This window comes from Micromys minutus (genome assembly GCF_963924665.1).
Source record: "Micromys minutus genome assembly, chromosome: 4".
NCBI lineage: Eukaryota > Metazoa > Chordata > Mammalia > Rodentia > Muridae > Micromys > Micromys minutus.
In genome coordinates, this window is record NC_137973.1 from 47,147,268 (window position 1) to 47,165,756 (window position 18,489).

At 33.7% G+C, this 18,489-nt stretch overlaps 1 protein-coding gene across 4 annotated transcripts in view; it reads left to right on the plus strand.

Moving 5' to 3' along the window:
* The window catches only part of COL11A1 (collagen type XI alpha 1 chain), a gene marked incomplete at both ends in the record, with an annotated part of 178,684 nt that overhangs the window by 82,589 nt on the left and 77,606 nt on the right, over nucleotides 1-18,489 (plus strand). For all 4 annotated transcript variants that reach the window (XM_080916365.1, XM_080916367.1, XM_080916364.1 and 1 more), the window contains 7 exons: nucleotides 2,315-2,368; nucleotides 5,016-5,060; nucleotides 5,453-5,506; nucleotides 5,619-5,663; nucleotides 11,341-11,394; nucleotides 13,332-13,439; nucleotides 16,237-16,290. In XM_080916365.1, the coding sequence (XP_080772491.1) occupies nucleotides 2,315-2,368; nucleotides 5,016-5,060; nucleotides 5,453-5,506; nucleotides 5,619-5,663; nucleotides 11,341-11,394; nucleotides 13,332-13,439; nucleotides 16,237-16,290 (414 nt within the window). The remainder of the gene's footprint in view (nucleotides 1-2,314; nucleotides 2,369-5,015; nucleotides 5,061-5,452; nucleotides 5,507-5,618; nucleotides 5,664-11,340; nucleotides 11,395-13,331; nucleotides 13,440-16,236; nucleotides 16,291-18,489) is intronic.

The following is an 18,489-nucleotide window of genomic DNA, read 5'->3' on the forward strand; positions in this document are numbered from 1 at the left end:
TTTATAATAAAGGTTGCTAGTAGTTTGCAATGATAAAATACCTCTGTTATTTATTCTGACATGTTTGACAAGGAGAGCATTTCCTGTGATTTAATTTGTGAGTTTAGAGTTCATATTACTCACATGTTAATTGATTTACAGAAAGCAAATGATGTGACTCTATGAGCTCAGTGAGAAATACCAAGACACAAAGTAAATGTCTCTTAAAGACAGTGACTTTGAGAACTTGAACGGCTATACATATGCATACAGACTATGACTATGTCACATGTCACATGATAACAGATGTTGATATTTCCTGGGACTCACTCCGACACAGTGAATTATGCATATAAATTGCTTAACATAGTGAATAGAAACACTTCATAAATTTTAACTTTTATTAAAATATGGAACATATGACATTCATTCATCTTTATTGCTACCCTATCAGGGAAAACATGGGAAGTCAAAATTGCAGATAAAACATTTTGTTGTCATGAAACCTCCATTCGATAGAAGATAGATTGAATTCGGTTTCATTTAAAAATTATCTTATTTTTCAGGGTTTTAATATTTCTTGTCTTTCCTCAAATATATATCAATGGCAAAGGTCCACGTAACATTTTGTGCCAAACCATCGGCTCCTCTACTTGTGACAATTATCCATGAGCTCATTCTGTGTTGGTGTTGTGGATTTGTTTTAAAGAAACAAGTCCAGTGTCTTGAAATTAAAAAAATACTTTAAGTGACAGGCAAAATATTGCAATTAAATATTCAGTGGGTAAGGTAATGACTGTCCAATATGATGGGGAATATGATGGGGCTGCATATTGTTAGAAAGAATGGAAAACTTTAAGCCCTTCCAGAAGGATACAAGGAATATATGAAAGCCATTTTCAAAAGAGGATTTTTCTCCTGCTTTTTGTTACACATGATTTAATTGGTGCTTTTCTGTAAAGCTTACCAGTGCTGGTCAGCATGGGTACAATTCTTATGTTAAATACCCTCTACCATGGAGATGCTGTGAACTATCTTTGAGATTCAGACTTGCTGATAACATCCCTTTTCCTCTATCAACTATTCTGAAGTCCTGGCAAGTGACATGGATTGCCAGTAATACTTCCTAGGGCTTCATAAATATAATATCCCCCATAGAACGCCTAAGTTTCTCTTAAGTAAGGGTTTGCTTGCAATATTTTTTAAAGTGATCTACATTTAGGGATGATGAGCTGACATCAAATTAAAAATTCTCAGTAGTTAAAAAAGACCAGAGTGATCTACCGACTAGTTACATTTTATTGTTTCTTTTGTTTTATTGTTAGATGCATATTAGCTTATGCTCCTTTTATATCAAAATATATGTGCATTTAACAGGTCCTAATTTATCATTCAGGGACTTATATTTGCTAGAGAAGTTTAAGAATCTGGTTATCTGTCACTAGAATTCTGAACTGCATTTATGTTTGTTAGTAATAGGACAATCTAAGAAACATGTGAACAATGTAGCAAGCATATGTGCAAATCTAAATAATGTAGGTCAGTAAGCTTTTGCAGCCTGTAAAAAATCAAGAGATATAAATAAGATGTGTATGGACTGACAAAATAAAAAGTTTTTTGGAGTAAACTTATTCTTCATTGAGTAGAAGTGTAGTGTAGTGTAGGAAATATATTGTTAATGTATTCATTTATCACCATTCACTGATCACCATAATCAAGAGTCCTGTGATATATAACTTTTATGTATGTAATGCTTTTATACAACCTACAGGACATTCATTTGGTCACAGTGCCACAAGCATGCTGGGAATAACTGGCTCCTCTGACATTAAGAGAATAGCATTAGGAATATCTTGTCTCTATTTTAGTCCCCTGGTGCCACTATGTGTATTCAGTCTATTAGTTTTAAAGCGTGTGGCAGAGCTTATAATTGCATCTTTGGATAGACACTAATAGAACATTGTCAAGGTGAATATCCAGAGCTCTCCTCTGAAATTTTACTTAGTGTCAGGAGTGAATGTTTTTCTGAGCTGCATCCTTTGGGTTCCTGTTCTGTTAGTGACATTTTATTGTATCACTTAAAAACTAACTTGTCGCCTTTAATAATGAAACATTGAAATCAGCCAAGCTGACTGAACATAGCATATTTGGACATCTGTTAAGTTTAGGTCTCACTTGTCTTTATGGACTGTGGTTTTGGTTATAAAGTATTTAAGACACTGCTAAATATTTAGTGAAGGAAGACACCCTCTCAAGTTCATGTTGTACTGATACCCACCATGTAGAGATTTTTATTTTTCTTTCTTTGAAATCATATTCTTTTCTTTTTGATTAGGGACCACAAGGAAAACCAGGGCTTCCTGGACTCCCTGGTGCTGATGGACCTCCAGTAAGTCAAAGCTAAGCCATTGGGAAAAAGTAATTTTTACATGTATCTTATAAATAATTATGTACAGGCAGTAATAAATGTGGATTGCTTCAGTAACTGAACATTCATTTCTTTAGAATACAATACAATTTCTATAAAGAAATAAATGCTCCCTTTTTTGAGAAGATTCATAAGCTCATATTAGCCTCTGTATAAATTAACCCACATGCTTCACCCCAGAACTGCCCAAATCCCTACTTCATAATTCCACATGTTTCTCTCTTACAGCTATTTCGGCCTGCTTGTATTTTCAGTGGCTATTATTTTTAGTGTCTGTTTCTTCTCACAGGGAACATGAGTTCATCCACTTTTTAACTTGCCTCTCAGAGTCTTTCAGCCTTAGGATTTCCATTAATAAAACCCCATGACCACCACCAACCTGGGGCAGAAAGGGCTTGTTTAGTTCCAGATAATCATCCATCACTGAGAGAAGTGAGGACAGGAAATCAAGTAACATAGAGAGGAACTGATGCAGAGGCCATGGAGAAGTGCTGAGCTGGTCTTGTCCCTCTTGGCTTGCTCAGCCTCATTCATTGTAGCCCTCAGCACCACTTGTCTCAGTTGGGTAGCACACAAAATGGGCTTGGTCCTCCCAATCACCAAACAGGAAGATGTTTCATAGGATTGTCTGTAGGCCAGTCTGGTTGGGCCATTTTCTCAATTGCGATTTTCTTTTTATCAAAGGACTCTAACTTGTGTACTAAACATAAGCAGACAGCAGAGACACCAGGCGATGGTACACAGCAGGCATCTCTTTCTTCCTATAGTGCCTGTGGAAAATGCTCAGACTTTAGGGGCATTCCTCCTCTGCAAATATAGACACATCGATAATTTACTCTTTTTCATAGATACATATAATTTCTGCTTTTATTTTTAAAGTATTATTTATGTTGTCTCTTCAAACTACTTACTTAGTTTAGTGACAAACAAGACACAGGATTTTCTAGTCTGTTTGTACATGTAGATATAAAGTATATTTTTTATTTAAATGTACATTGTTTACTTATGACATCCCAATATTATGATGATATGATTAGTATCTTCAGTTTTTCTCTGTATTTCTATCACGTGTTCTTATTGGCTTTTGAGGGTGTTTTTGTTTTCATAGAGAATACCAACCAATTTTTTATGAAAATTTAATTTTCTTTGTTTAAGATATTGAGACTGTATTGGTAATAGAAGGATATATTAACTCATGTACTTTACTTTTGATAAATATTTCATATTTTTTGAAACACACTCAACAAATGTTTTTTTCTAACTACCAGTTTTCAATGTAATTAAAAACCATGACACTTGTATATTTTTTATAATCTTTTCAAATAAAGCATATGGTTCTTGGCATTCATGAATCACCTCACAAACCACATGAACGCTGATCTCAGTGTGAAAGGGATAGCATGCTGGGCTTATTGACCTGGGACTTGTTGATTAGAATTGACAGATCTAGATTTGGGAACTAAACTACAATACTGAGTTAAGATCCTACAGGATTTTAAAGCCAAAATCTACAAATATCTGGGTGAAGTTATTTTACCAATCATGATTTAGAGATAGGAGGTTTCCTTCAGAGCATGTCTTTGTGGTACAATTATTCTGTTTCCATTGGTCAGGGCATTCAGCTGTGGCAGAGCGCTTGCCTTGTCTAATATTCGAGCTCCAATTTCTTCCAGGGTGGAACTTGTCTCAAATTCATGTCTGAACTTGTCAGCTAAGATGTCAGTTACCCAGTAAATGTCTCTTTTTGCCACATAGGATCTCAGTTCCAAGGGAGGTCTTGGGAACTTAAGCTTTACTAGACCATTCCTCAAAATGAAAGTCTCATTCAAAATAGTTTCTGATATAGGTGCACATGCCTCTTTTTTGTTGAGTGTATCCCAGGGGCAGATGATACAATAAAAACTTAAACATAGGTACAGGAAGAATTGCCAGATGGTTGGTTTAGGTTCAGGCTTATTGTGGGTAACTATAAAAAGTAGTTCTACTGACTCCTATCATGATTGGTTCCCACGGGCACAGAACAAAATAAAGTATGTAATCTGTCTTGGCATTAGAAACTTTCGTAGTGACCCTAGAAATATATGAGAAAGTTTCCTTTTGACAGGAAGAGCTAAAGGGGTTTGCAACCCCATAGGAAGAACCACAATATCAATTAACCAGACACCCCACTCAGAGCTCCCAGGAACTATACCACCAAACAAAGACTACACATGGAGGGACCCATGGCTCCAACCACATATGTAGCAGAGGATGGCCTTGTTGAACATCATTGGGAGGAGAGGTTCTTGGTCCTGCAAAGACTCTTTTTTTCCAGTGTAGGAGAATGCCAGGGCTTTGAGGTGGGAGTGGGTGGTTTGGAGAAGGAGCATTCTCATAAAATTAAGGGAGAAGGATGAGAAGGGGGACATTTGAAATGTAAATACATAAACTAATAAAAAAGAAAGTTTCCTTTTAATGGTAGGCTATTCAGGTAACAATTTCCTAGGCCTTAATACTCCATCTATGGCATAAAAATGATCTGACGTTGTTAAAAGAAAGGGGGTATTTAACAAGGTTAACAGTTACTATTAATATCATGTCTTTACAAGTGTATGTTTGCTCCACATAGGGTCATCCTGGGAAAGAAGGCCAGTCTGGAGAAAAGGGTGCCCTGGTAGGTTACAGAGCATCTATTGAAGGTCCTGTCGAATTTCAAGAGCTTTTGATATGATAAGCAAGTATATCTATGATAGCTAAATTTAACTTTGTGATAATTAATATAGAAAATTGTGTTATAATTTTTATATAAACAATTCTCATTGTGGCAGTCTACATATTTAGTGTACAGAGAATAAATTATCATAGTTATGATGAATTCTAAGAAGAATTGTTAGATCTCTGAACATTATTTATGTGAATATTAAATGTTTACTTTGGATTTCCTGAAACATTTTACAAAACAGCAGAATATGAATAAAAAGTTTTGCCAATGTATGTTGCAATGTATGTAACATACATTTCCATTTGTATGATGCATACATGTAAGTCACAATAAATGTTTTACAGGGTCCTCCTGGTCCTCAGGGGCCTGTTGGCTATCCAGGTCCTCGTGGGGTAAAGGTAAATGCTGAATTATTTACACATTATTTCATTTCATGGTGAAGTATTGTTGTCCTTTAATGTTTTTTTTTTTTTTTTTTTTTTTTTTTTTTTTTTTTTGGTATTTCCCTAGGGAGCAGATGGTGTCAGAGGTCTCAAGGGCTCTAAAGGTGAAAAGGTAAAATTTGATTTTAGGTGATTTTAATTTCTCAGCATCTATTGTATAAAAATTAAAATATAATAAGTGGGTTTTAAAATATTTTTTGAAATACATAGAATAGTTACTTATATGCTAGACATTGTGAATATAAGTTTTTCTCAGCACCTGTATCAAAAATATATGTGGTCCCGAGGAAAGAGCTAAATTGTAGCATAGATGCAAGAAAATGTCCCAGATTTGTCCCGAATCCTTTTCTAATTATATGAGTTTACCTTGGTTAAATCTCAGGTTTTTCTTTCTGCATGGGTTGGCTATGACATGAGGTTCGTAGGGCTCATTCATTCTGTCTCTACTAGAGGGGTCCAAACTCATAATCAGAAATAAATAGAAAATATAACCCCCCCATTTGTGTGTGTGTGTGTGTGTATGTGTGTGTGTGTGTGTGTGTGTGTGTGTGTGTGTGTGTGCGAGAGTGGAGAGAGATAAACAAGTTTTCTTACATAATGCTGTATTCAAGCAACAAAAATATTGGAAGGAAATAAAATTAAAATCAATCAAATTATTAGAGGTAGATAAATGTAGGTGCCTAAGGCTAAGAGAGGTTATGATACATTAATACGGCTTAAAATATTTCTTATTAATTTTCGTAAAGAAAATTTCATTTAGATCTATTTAAGTAAACATATTAGCACATTCTTAAATTCTTTAAAAGTAAATTTTCAGTAATAAGTTATTTTTATGATTTTAAAAATTTGTACATGTATTTCTCCTTTTTAAAATAAAGTTGTAAGAAAAAATAATATAAAATATAAATGCAAAAGAAGAAGTTATTTTTGATAATCAGGATTAAGCCTAACACTTATTAAAATTGTATATAATATTTGAACATAAATTACATACACAATCAGGTTCATTAGTTGTTTTGTTGCAATTAATGTAAATATTTAAGACTATTATTCTACAATTATTTTAAAGAAATAATTTACTGTTGAGACTTGATATGAATATTCCTTGAATACATTTGGTTTTAATAGGGTATAAATAGCTAAACAGAAGTTTGTTGTATCTACCAAAAGTTATTTTTTTGTACACAAAATACTCCTAAAATATATTAAATATGGACAATATATTGTTAGTTTTGTTTTTGGAAAAGTGTGGTGCGTTTTCAACTAAGTCTTCTAATTTGATGACAATCACATTTCACCTTTATCATCATAGATGGACATGGCTTAATGCCTTTCTGTGTTTCAAGGCAGCAGTGATGCTCTGCCAGTGATAAAGTTGAAATTTGCTGTGTTGTGTGTTGTCTGTGCTTTGACATATGTACTTGTTCTTGTTAAACAACCATTCATCTGGCCTTCTGGGATTAGTACACACAAGACTTTTTAGTGGTCCATGTTTAAAAGGAAGGTGTTACTTAGGTGGAGTGTGGTACGTTTCTGGAGGGATATCACTTTCAAAGTGCAAACTAAATAAATTATGAATGTTAGGAAGCGAATGAGAACACATCTGTGCAAAAAATGAACAGCAAATCCTACATCAAAGCACCAAAAAACTATTGGTTACCTAGAAGTATGTTAGTTTCACAGGAATGAAATGGCAAATAATTAAAGTTTAAATTAGAATCAACAGTCTGGACTCTAATACCTAGAATAAATGACAAGGGGATAAACTCTTTAAATTTTTAAAACTTTGTCTTTAAATGTAAATTTGTAAATGTTCTTTCATCCTACCTAGGATGACAAACAAATGATTTATTCTTTATCTCAAATTTGAAGACCCTAGGTAAACGGATTAAGGTTTTTAAAATAGTCATTTCTATTTGTGTCATGTTGAAATGAATTTTAATATCATGTTTTTGTATTAAAATAAAATATAGTAGGTTACATAGTCCATAATAGATTAAGAAGAGGGAAAACTGTCAGAAGGCAATGTAGCCTATATGGTAGAAGCTTCTCTAGAACACTACTACTAAAAAAGTCCAATCACCAAAATTTCAAAAACCTTAATGTAAATAAAAATATTCTCTATACTTTATAAAGATAGTTATCAAATGGGGAAAGATGGAATTAGTACACAGAGATTATAATTCTCCATGATTTTGATTTCATATCTGTCCTGATAGCTCCTAACACAGCTAAAAAAATAACAAACAAACAAACAAACAAAAGAATCATGTAGGTGAACTATTCTGTGGCTTTAATCAAATTCCACATCATCTTTTTGTATTCCTAAAATTAAAATTTGTGAATTTTAGAACTTGGAATCTAATAACTTGACATGTGATTTGTTTAATAATGGTGACCAATAAAATGCATAAGGAAACTGTCATAATTTCTTATTAATCAGAAATATTTCGAAGGATGTCAGAATAACCTTTCTTGTTTTGTTTTCCAAAAAATGAATAACAACAAAAACCTGGGTAAATGTATAAATTGAAGCAAAACAAATTAAAACTAAGGCAACCTACTAGGATTGTCAAAAACAATCCTCACAACTCTTACTGATTCTTAGACACAGTACCCAGCTTTCCTTAAACTGAACTTGGCAAGTCTGTAATGACCTCTGTCTCAGGGGAGACAGCAATGACAGTCATGGATAGGCAGCGAATGGCCAATTTCAGGTCAAAAACCTCTGCCATTGCTCCTGCGGCATTCAGGTCACACAACAGCCTGCTCTTTAAAGGCCATGAAAGCATCAGGGTTTACTCCTGTGGAGTCTGCAGATGCTCAATTTAAACATGGTGTAGGTTTCTGTCACCATTTCCACGTTTAGTCATTGCATTTGACTGCATCGAAGTATTTTTTGATATTCTAGATATCTACTTTGGAGCACACACAATATAAAAATTAATTTTATGAAAAAAATTAACTCAAGAGAATACCAAAGCAGAATTATGAGCTGAATCTTCAGCTAACAGTACGACTGGGTTAGAACACAAAGGCGTGAGCACCAGCTGTGGTTTAGGGTTAGCTGTGGTTTGTACAGTAACTCTAACCAGGGATTTGGAACTCAGTCCCAGGACCTGGATGGCAGTGGAAAGATGGTTAAGTTAAAGGTCAAAAGGAATGATTAAGTGTTAAATCCTGGCGTGTTCAGGGGCTACCTTACATTCATCATTAAAATGTTTTATCTTATTCTTTTTACTATTTATCCTTTAGAAGCTTCCTTATTTTCTTTTGTTTTTAATTTTGTTCTATTCTTTTTTTATATAGTACACCCTGCCCACACTTTCTCTTTCCTCCACTTTTCTCAGTTGTTCTTCTATCTGAATTCTCTCCCACATCCACTTCTCCTGTTTCCCTTTTGAAAAGAACACACCTGTCATGGTTGTCAACTGGTCACGGCATAACAAGTTACAATAAGACTAGGCACCAAACTCCTCATAGCTGACAAACCCAGAGATAACCCAAATCCCACTGTTAGGAAGTATTTTGAAATTAAAATAGAGCAATCATTTGTTGCATGTGTTTAAAATGTCATTTATGTATGTGTAAATGTATACCTATATCCATGTAATAATAATTATAATTAATGAAAAAGAGACCAAGAACTTGAAAGAAACAAGGAGTGGTATATGTGAAGATTTGGAGAAATGAAAGGGAAAGGGGAAATAAATAATTATAGTATGTTCTCAAAAATAAAAGAAATATTCAAAAAGAGAGGTTATGCCATTGAATAAAGAGAGAGACCCTGCGTCTGGGAGGTGTTGGAAGATATGGCCAAGATATATAAATCAGTCTAGAAGTTTCTTAGAAAATTAGACATAGTTCTACCTGATGACCCAGTTATTCCACTTCTGGGCATATACCCCAAAGATGCTCCAACATACAATAAGGACACATGCATCAAAATATTCATAGCAGCCTTATTTATAATAGCCAGAAGCTGGAAAGAACCCAAATGTCCTTCAGTAGATGAATGGATACAAAAATTGTGGTATATTTACACAATGGAGTACTACTCAATTGCTAGAAACAACGACTTTATGAAATTCTTAGGAAAATAGATCTAGAGAATATCATCCTGAGTGAGATAACCCAGTCACAGAAGAACAGACATAATATGCAGTCACTGATAATTGGATACTAGCCCCAGAAAGCTCTGAATACCTCAGAACTCACAGGCCATATAAAGCTCAAGAAAAACAAAGGCCAAAAAGTGAAAGCCTCACTCCTTCTGAGGAAAAAAAAAAGTGTATAGCGCCCTCTCAGAGTGTGGTACTCCTGGACCTTAAATCATTAATAAGGTCAGAGCTAAGAATATAGCCTTGTGGCATTTTTTGTTATTCAAAAATCATTATGTTTAATCTATACTTATCAAAAAAACTCTGACTGTTTCCATGTTACATTCTGTTCTATATGTACTTTATGTTTATGGTAACTAGTAGATTTTAATGCATACTATCAAACTTCTCAAAAAATTAATTACTGACAAAATATATTCAAATAGTGTTATGCCAAAATGTCTTTAAAAATCTGTACATCTCTCTCTCTCTTCTTCTCTCTTTTTAAAATAAAGTTGAAAAAGAAAAAAAAAAATCTCAAAGAATGAATAACACTGTTTTATCTTCAGCCATTGTTGGTACCAGAAAAAAAATCCTCAAAATGCTTTGTATGACTCTGAACACAATAAATTTGTATTTAAGATATTATAAAAATGTAAATCACTTTGTTTTCCTTGAAATTAAAGAAGCAGTAAGGCTACTTTCAAATTTCCAGATGAGTAGCAGCAAATGTTTCCACAGTCCAACTGTCCCTTCATCTACCAACGGTGCTCACTGTCTGCATCATCTTTCTGAGCAAGGGAGGGAAAAATTATCAATCTCTATATGTAAGGGGAATTGTGAAGTTGCTTATTCTTTACCAGATAACACAAATTAGAGACCAATTGAGACACAAGGTATTTATTGGATGAAAATTACATAAAACCATAAATATTTTTTCTTCTTTTATTATATTTGGTATTTTAAATATTTTAAAATTTAAATATACATTGACCATATTTTATGGTCCCCCAAGTCCATTCAGATCCTTTCTTTATCTCTCACCTCTTACCTTTAAGTTCTTTCTTTATAAAAAAACCGTAAACCCCCCCCCCCCCCAAAACCACAAAAGTGCACCAAAATACAATACCGGAACAGAAAACAATATAAAAACATACTAAATAATTTGGCATCAAATTGTAAGTAATAAAAACCCAGAGATAGTTATGGAGGCCATTCTATGTGGGTCAATTCCTCCTGAACAGGAAATCATCCCTGAAGTGTTTCGTATTCCCAGTGTCATACCATTGAAAAAAAACTTAACATCACAAACATTCTTATGTAGAGATGTGTAAAAACATTTCCTTGACTTTATTTATGTCAATGAAAAATGTTTAAATATTCGTCTTTATTTATAAATTTCAAAAAATGCTAACATAAAAGAATAGCCATTTTCTCTAAGAAACAGGGAAGACATAATGAATATATATGTGCAAACTTCTGTGACTTATACCTAATCATTGCCTAAGGATCATAGGACTCTGGAAATGAGGGAGTATGTTAGAGATGGAACTGATGAGGCATGGTTTCATGACTGGAATTTACCTTTCTCAGGAGCTTCTTCTAATCATTAATATTCATTTTATATAGGCTTATTTTGGGTGATTCTAATTATTGGTTAACATTTTCTTTATTCATGATATTTCTTAGGGTGAAGACGGCTTTCCAGGGTTCAAAGGTGACATGGGTCTTAAAGGGGACAGAGTGAGTAAAAAGAAGTCGTGCACTGATCTATGCATGTTGACATACTATGCTCTAGTTAAGGATTCTACTGCTGTGATAAAACACCACGGCCAAAAGAATCTTAAATAGGAAAGGATGTATTTTCCTGATAGCTACAGGAACAGTCTGTCACCAATTGAAGTTAGGGAAGAACTGAGGCAGGAGAGAAACTTGGAGACAGACCTGATTCAGAGCTATGAAGCTGCTGCTCACGGCCATTCTCTTATTGACTTGGTCAGTTTAATTCCTTACTCCACCCAGGACCCTTGTCTCAGTCATCCTGTTTTTTTGAATAACAAAAACACACACCTGAAATCACATGAGCCAATCTGGTAAAGGCATTTGTTCAATTGAAGCTCTTTTTTAAAGAATGGCTCTAGTTTGTTTCAAGTCAACATAAACACCAGATAGCATAAGGTTCATATATTTTTTATAAGTATATGCAGATAGCAAAGGTTAAGTGAAATGTCAGACAGTTCAGTTCAGTTCTCATGTAAAGACTTGACAATGTAGTGTTTGTAGAGACAGTGTAGTGCCAGTATTCTTTCTATGTTATGTTAAATTTTATAGGTGCACACAAATGTATGTATGTATACCTATTGGGTTACTTTCTGAAAAAACCATCATGGTAAAAGCATAGATTTAATAGAGAAAGTACTTACTACATCTGACCTCCAGTCATTTGACAGCTTCATCAAGTGCTAGATACTTTTACTCAAGTCTACATTAAATAAGAATTATTTATCAGTCAACTTTGCTTTTGGTTTATTTTGAGACCAGGATTTATTTTGTAGCCATAGCTAGATTTGCATGTACTATGTTGCCCTGGCTAACATTAAACTCACAAACATCACTTGCCTCTGCCTTCTGAGTGCCGAGATGAACTATCCAGACATAAACTATCCAGCATGCTAGACATGCTTTTAAGAAAAGCTATGCTTAATAGAGAGTTCAGAAGGATACATGTACTAAATGCATTTTATGTAGTGTTGAAGATGTAACTCTGTATTATGTCAATGCTGAGCTAAATAGTCAAAACATTTTTGGTAGTTTTACCTCAACAGTGGATTGATTAAGCTCTCACCTGAACAACATCCATATAAAATTGAGTAACATTGTTTAAGGAAGTTTCAGAATAGAATGGTCAAATGAGTAGAAGAAAGGAATGTGGTTTTATTTTAAATTTTGTGTATGTGTTATGAACTTTGATGCTTGATAGCCATATTTTACAACTTCTATGCATTTTAATGTTATGATTTTCAGAATTGCAGAGAGAAAAGATAGTGTTTTCTCACAATTTATATCTGGTCATAATTTATTGTGAAATGTATTGGCTGACTTGGAACATATTATATACATTACAGGAAGATTTGTTTTATAACATATAAATACACAATCTATCTCAACAAATAAACTTCAGAGTATTTGGGATTCTATGAAGTTCCCCTGAAGGCTGTCCAGGATTTGAAATTCAGCTTCTTATGTGTTTATTACAATTCTAAAATGTCCAAAGTGAAGATTTTTGTGCTCTTAATGATAATTCCAAAACTGCTTTGTAATCTTTTTCTTTATTCTTTCTCTCTTTCTCTCTCTACTTGCCTACCTTTGTCCCTCTTTCCTCTCTCCTTTCTTCTTTCTCTTTCATCCAATATATATGAAGCAATATGGTAGCATATATCATACCACCAACCTACCACAACATTTTGCATATTAGGCCACATTCAGCTATTTACTCAATAATAATATGCTTATTGATGTCAAATTATTTCAACCACTTTCTCCAAAGCAAGTGGGCAAGTAAACATTACATGAAGCAACAAAAAAAGAGTCAAAAAACCTGATTCTCTAACAGACTAGAATCTCTACTTACATTTCTGTATGTGGTTTAAATGAATACACAATGTTACTTTGCATTTCAGGGCGAGGTGGGTCAAGTTGGCCCAAGAGGAGAAGATGGACCTGAAGGGCCCAAAGGCCGTGCAGGTCCAACTGGAGACCCAGGTCCGTCTGGCCAAGCAGGAGAGAAGGTAGGTGGTTTATCTTGCAGGTTATACCTTATAGAGTGTTCTGGGTAGTTATAAACATAAATATTACTAATGTGAAGTGTTTGTATTTGGTGTGCAGTACTCTTAGGGTAATAACAGGGCACTTAATCCTGAGTTGGCCACATTCGTCTTTATTTTCCTGACTTCAGTAGGGTTTTACTGCTGGAAACAGACACCATGGCCAAAACAACTCTTATAATGAGAATATACAATTTGGGCTAGCTTACAGGTGAGAGGTTCAGTCCACCATCATCAAGGCAGGAAAATGGCAGTATCCAGTCAGATGTAGAGCTAGAGGAGCTGAGAGCAGATAGCAGATAGCAGAAGACTAACTTCTAGGCACCTAGGATGAGGGTCTCAAAGCCTATGCCCACAGTTACTCATGTACTCTAACAAATTTATACTTCTTAATGGTGCCATTCCCTGGGCCAAGCTTGTATAAACCATCACATCTCCCATGGGGAATCATGAACAGACAGTTTTAAAACTTACCCATGTTTGTTTTAGAGTATAAATGTGCTAAATATTAAGGATACGGCATGTGTTGTTTTGCCAGACCAAACAAAATTATGTTTGTACCATAAAAAAGTAGGTGTTTTTCTTTTAGTATATAAATGTATTTTCATTGGGGTATTAATTAAAGTATATACAGAGGAAGATATATACTAAGAAAGTATAAATAGCTTTTTTATCCCATTGATATAATACATTTGATTTCTCTTTTTTGTCTAAATATTTTTCTCCAGCAATAACTTATATTCAGGAAAATAAAGAAATTCTATTCATTATAAATTTGTTATATTTTCACCTCCACACTTTCTGTCTTAGATGGAAGATTTGTTGGCATTGTGTAAACATTGTGAAAACTATACTGACAGGCTGTCCCACCTCTAACCATTATTGTGCAAGTTTTACAGGGTTCATGCTTTGAAAACCATTTTCCCTGGTGAAATGATCAGCACTATGGTTTTTAGTTACTGGGTGAAGGAATTCTAGAAATCAAGGCTTGAAAGCACTTACATGCCTGTTCTTGTTCTTCTTGTTCTTCTTCTGGTTCTTCTTGTTGTTCTTCTACTTCTTCTTCTTCTTCTTCTTGTTCTTCTTGTTCTTCTTCTTGTTCTTCTTCTTCTTGTTCTTTTTCTTGTTCTTCTTCTTTTTGTTCTTCTTCTTCTTGTTGTTGTTCTTCTTCTTCTTGTTCTTCTTCTTGTTCTTCTTCTTTTTGTTGTTGTTGTTGTTGTTGTTTTTCTTCTTCTTCTTCTTCTTCTTCTTCTTCTTCTTCTTCTTCTTCTTCTTCTTCTTCTTCTTCTTCTTCTTCTTCTTCTTCTTCTTCTTCTTCTTCTTCTGCTGCTGCTGCTGCTGCTGCTGCTGCTGCTCCGCCTCCTCCTTCTTCTCCTTCTTCTCCTTCTCCTTCTCCTCCTTCTCCTCCTTCTTTATATTTTTTGATGGTTACTGTCACTTTTCCAAATTTCATTGATGACATTCTTTTCTTCTCAGCTTTTCCATTGTGTAAAAATGGTCCCAGATATTATTCTAAAGCAAGCATTGCCTTATGGTTCTCCACATGCAGTATCCCATTGTTACATGTCCATTTCCTGGCATTTATAGCATCATCATCATTTTAAAGAATACAAGTTATTTATCTGAATTCATTTTAAAAGAATTCTAAAGTGAATAATATTATACAATCTGATGTAGCAATTAATATAGAATCCAGATTGCTTTACGATCACTAGAGACATTAATTTGCCTTGAAATCATTGGCATAAAATTATAAAATAAGCAATGGTAGCTTAATATAACCAAGGGGACATCATTAAAAGGAAGCTTCATAGGGCTTGTTTGCATATTCTCCATGTGGGAATTGCTTATCTTTGCAGGTTCAGTTGTAATTCATACAACTTTTTCCTTCATTCTGTAATGACAAGGTCGTATGCTATGTTCTTGCCTGATTTTTTCCCACAAAACATTTGTTCTTTTAAATGTTTGTTTAGATTTTAACATTGCACATATAAATTTGGGCTTGCATTTCCTTCTACTTTTTTGAAAATGTGCACTTTAAATAATGATACTGATTGTGATAAAGTTTTAAAAATGCAAAAAAAACTATATTTTTACTTATAAATTTGTTATAAAATTGTGAACTCCACAAATACTTCTGTCAATTTATTTATTTAGTTTATTACTTGTAGTTCTTTTCTCTCAACTTTCTCTTTTATTTTCTAAAAGAAGAATTATTTGGAGACTAATTTATCAGAAAAACTTCTTAAACCACAGTATCAGTTACACAATTTTTGGAATTAGTTGCAATCTAATTATTTTTAGCTATTTTAGATTGACGAATAAATTCACTGGACCAGAAAAGTATAGTGACATATTAAAGTACCCATATAGAGGAATAATACTCCATGTAAATTGTCATAATTCACTATAGTTCTTAATAAATTCTGAATATATCACCCCAGATTTACCCGGTATTTATTGAACTCGTGCTTAATTAAAAGGCTAGTTATCTTTGGTTATGGTTTAACATTCACAAGTAATGAGGATTTCTCCTTAAGTTGTTATATCCCCAGAGAAGATATGATCATTTATACAGCATTAGTTCTTAGGTATTTGTGAATATTTAAACTATATACATTGAGACAATTTTATTTTTGTGAAAACATTGTGTCATAAACATTTGCATTCTTTCAAGTATCCAAACTCATTCAAATATCCAGAAAATTGTCACAGGAACAATTCTACATAATTTTAATCCTTGTATTTTTCTTGATTTTAGGGAAAACTTGGGGTCCCAGGACTGCCGGGATATCCAGGAAGACAAGGTCCAAAGGTAAAAAATTTGAACTTTGTATGTCTTTGTGATACAGAGTCAAATTAGCAATCTAAACTTAGAAAATTAATTTCAGACATGGAAAAGAAAGAATAAAATTTAATTTTCTTCAGTTTAATACTTATCACCACATAAAAACAGACTTCCATATATAGTAAAATACACACACACACACACACACACACACACACACACACACACACACACACACGGAATGAGGAGTGAGTATACTTCAGAGAACCTTGATTATTTTATGTTTTGGAGAAACTCTGGACACAAGATCATTATGAAAGAAAAGTTTAGTTAGATTCCTTTGATATACTTGGAATAAGGACATGTGAGGGAAGAAAACTCAAACATTTTAGTTATATAGTAGATATTATATGGAAGATAATATTTTATTTCTATTAGCCTTGTGGTTTAAAGTACTTAATTTGTATTTATTTTCTTGTATATGTACATGTATGGCCACATCCCACCACACATATATGGAAGACAGGAACAGTTCTCATAAATCATTTTTTTGCTGTGTGGGTTCCAGGCATCAAACTCTGGCTTTCAGGATTGGTGGAAAGTGCCCAGAACCGGAGAGCTAGGTAGCTGGCTCTGTTCCATTACTTTTAAAATATTGACTCTCATTTATACCAATATTCATTTCCTAAGAGTTTTGTAACAAATCTTTGGTGACTTAGAACAATAGAATGTGTCACCATTGCCTTTCTTAAGATCAGAAATCTGTGACCAAGGTCCTGTTAAGACCATACATTCTTCCAAAAACTCTAGGGGAGAAGGTGTCCTGGCCACTTACTGTTTCTGCTACCTCTGGGATTCTTGGGCTTGTTGATCCTTCCCAGTCTTTCATTTTTGCATGTTCCTTTTGTTCATTTCTTTCCAACTGTGTCTCCTACGGACACTTATTTCTCTATGGATTTAGGAAATATTTGTTTTAATCCAGTGTTTTTGTAAGATTCTTAATAAATGCACATGCTTTTAAGTCAATAAAAGTGATGTTACAGGTTTCAGAAATTTTTACTTGCTTTTATCTTTTGGGGTGCATGGTGTAATAATCAGCTCTACTGATCAAATTTCAGTTTGTGATATTGAAATATTTAAAAACCTTTTAACAATAAAATTACTTTATGTTGTCTGTTTCTTTTAAAACATGGAATTTTCTTCAGCTTATAAACGTTATTGACTAGCCTAGATATTTTGGCTAGTCATTTTGATAGCTATAGGATTAACATGTAAACTTTAAGTTTTGAAATCCATTCTGTTTTTTTAAAAGATGAACTTTACTATGCCATACTCCTGATATGGCCCCAGTGCACTGGGGTTACAAGCAGGGACCATCATACTTAGTGCACTCTTTGCAGAATATGTACATGAGATGTATTTCTATGTTACTTTGTTCTCTTAGCTTTTCTATTTTTTCCACTGTGTGTAGCAAGTGCAAGAGATACAGGAAATTCTGACTCAAGCATGTGTTAATAAATTTCATAGAAAACCTGTGGACGGCAAAGCTTCACCCACTTGCCGACTGAATACCAGTTTTCACTCACTTTCAGATATAGTGTATATTAGACTTGTCATGTGGCTTGGTTATTATGTTTCCAAAAAGCCTTTTTATTTCATATGTAATAAGATATAGTTTTAAAATATGAGTCATTTAAATGTTTTTCAGATTTAAAATGCTAATTATTTCTTTTCCTTACTTGTAATGTATGTATCTGAATCCCTTTACATTCTTTTCAAATATTAGAAATTTACAACTGCTATATCTGTAGAGATCCATTTGTTACACAACCAAAATTCATAATCTATTTCTATTTTATGTTGTGAATTTTTAATTTGTTTCCTAAGATGCATGGCAATCATGATGTTCTTTCATTTTGATTTAAAATGATAGGAAACAGTCATAATATCATTTGAATGAGCACATTTGTATCTTGCAAGTTTATATGAAATTATGATGTATTCCATTTGCTGGGATCAATTCTTTGATCTATATTCTCTGAATTCTTACTATTAAAATGTTTCTTGTCGCAGGGAGATGACGCTTTGTCCTCAATGTCTGCACTTTAGACACCCCCATTTCACACCATTTTCCCCCATAACTCCAGGTTTTTTTGGCTGCAATAAAAATATTAGATTTCTAATTTTAAAAAAATGGTGGTCACAGGAGAGATCAAAGAAAGTATT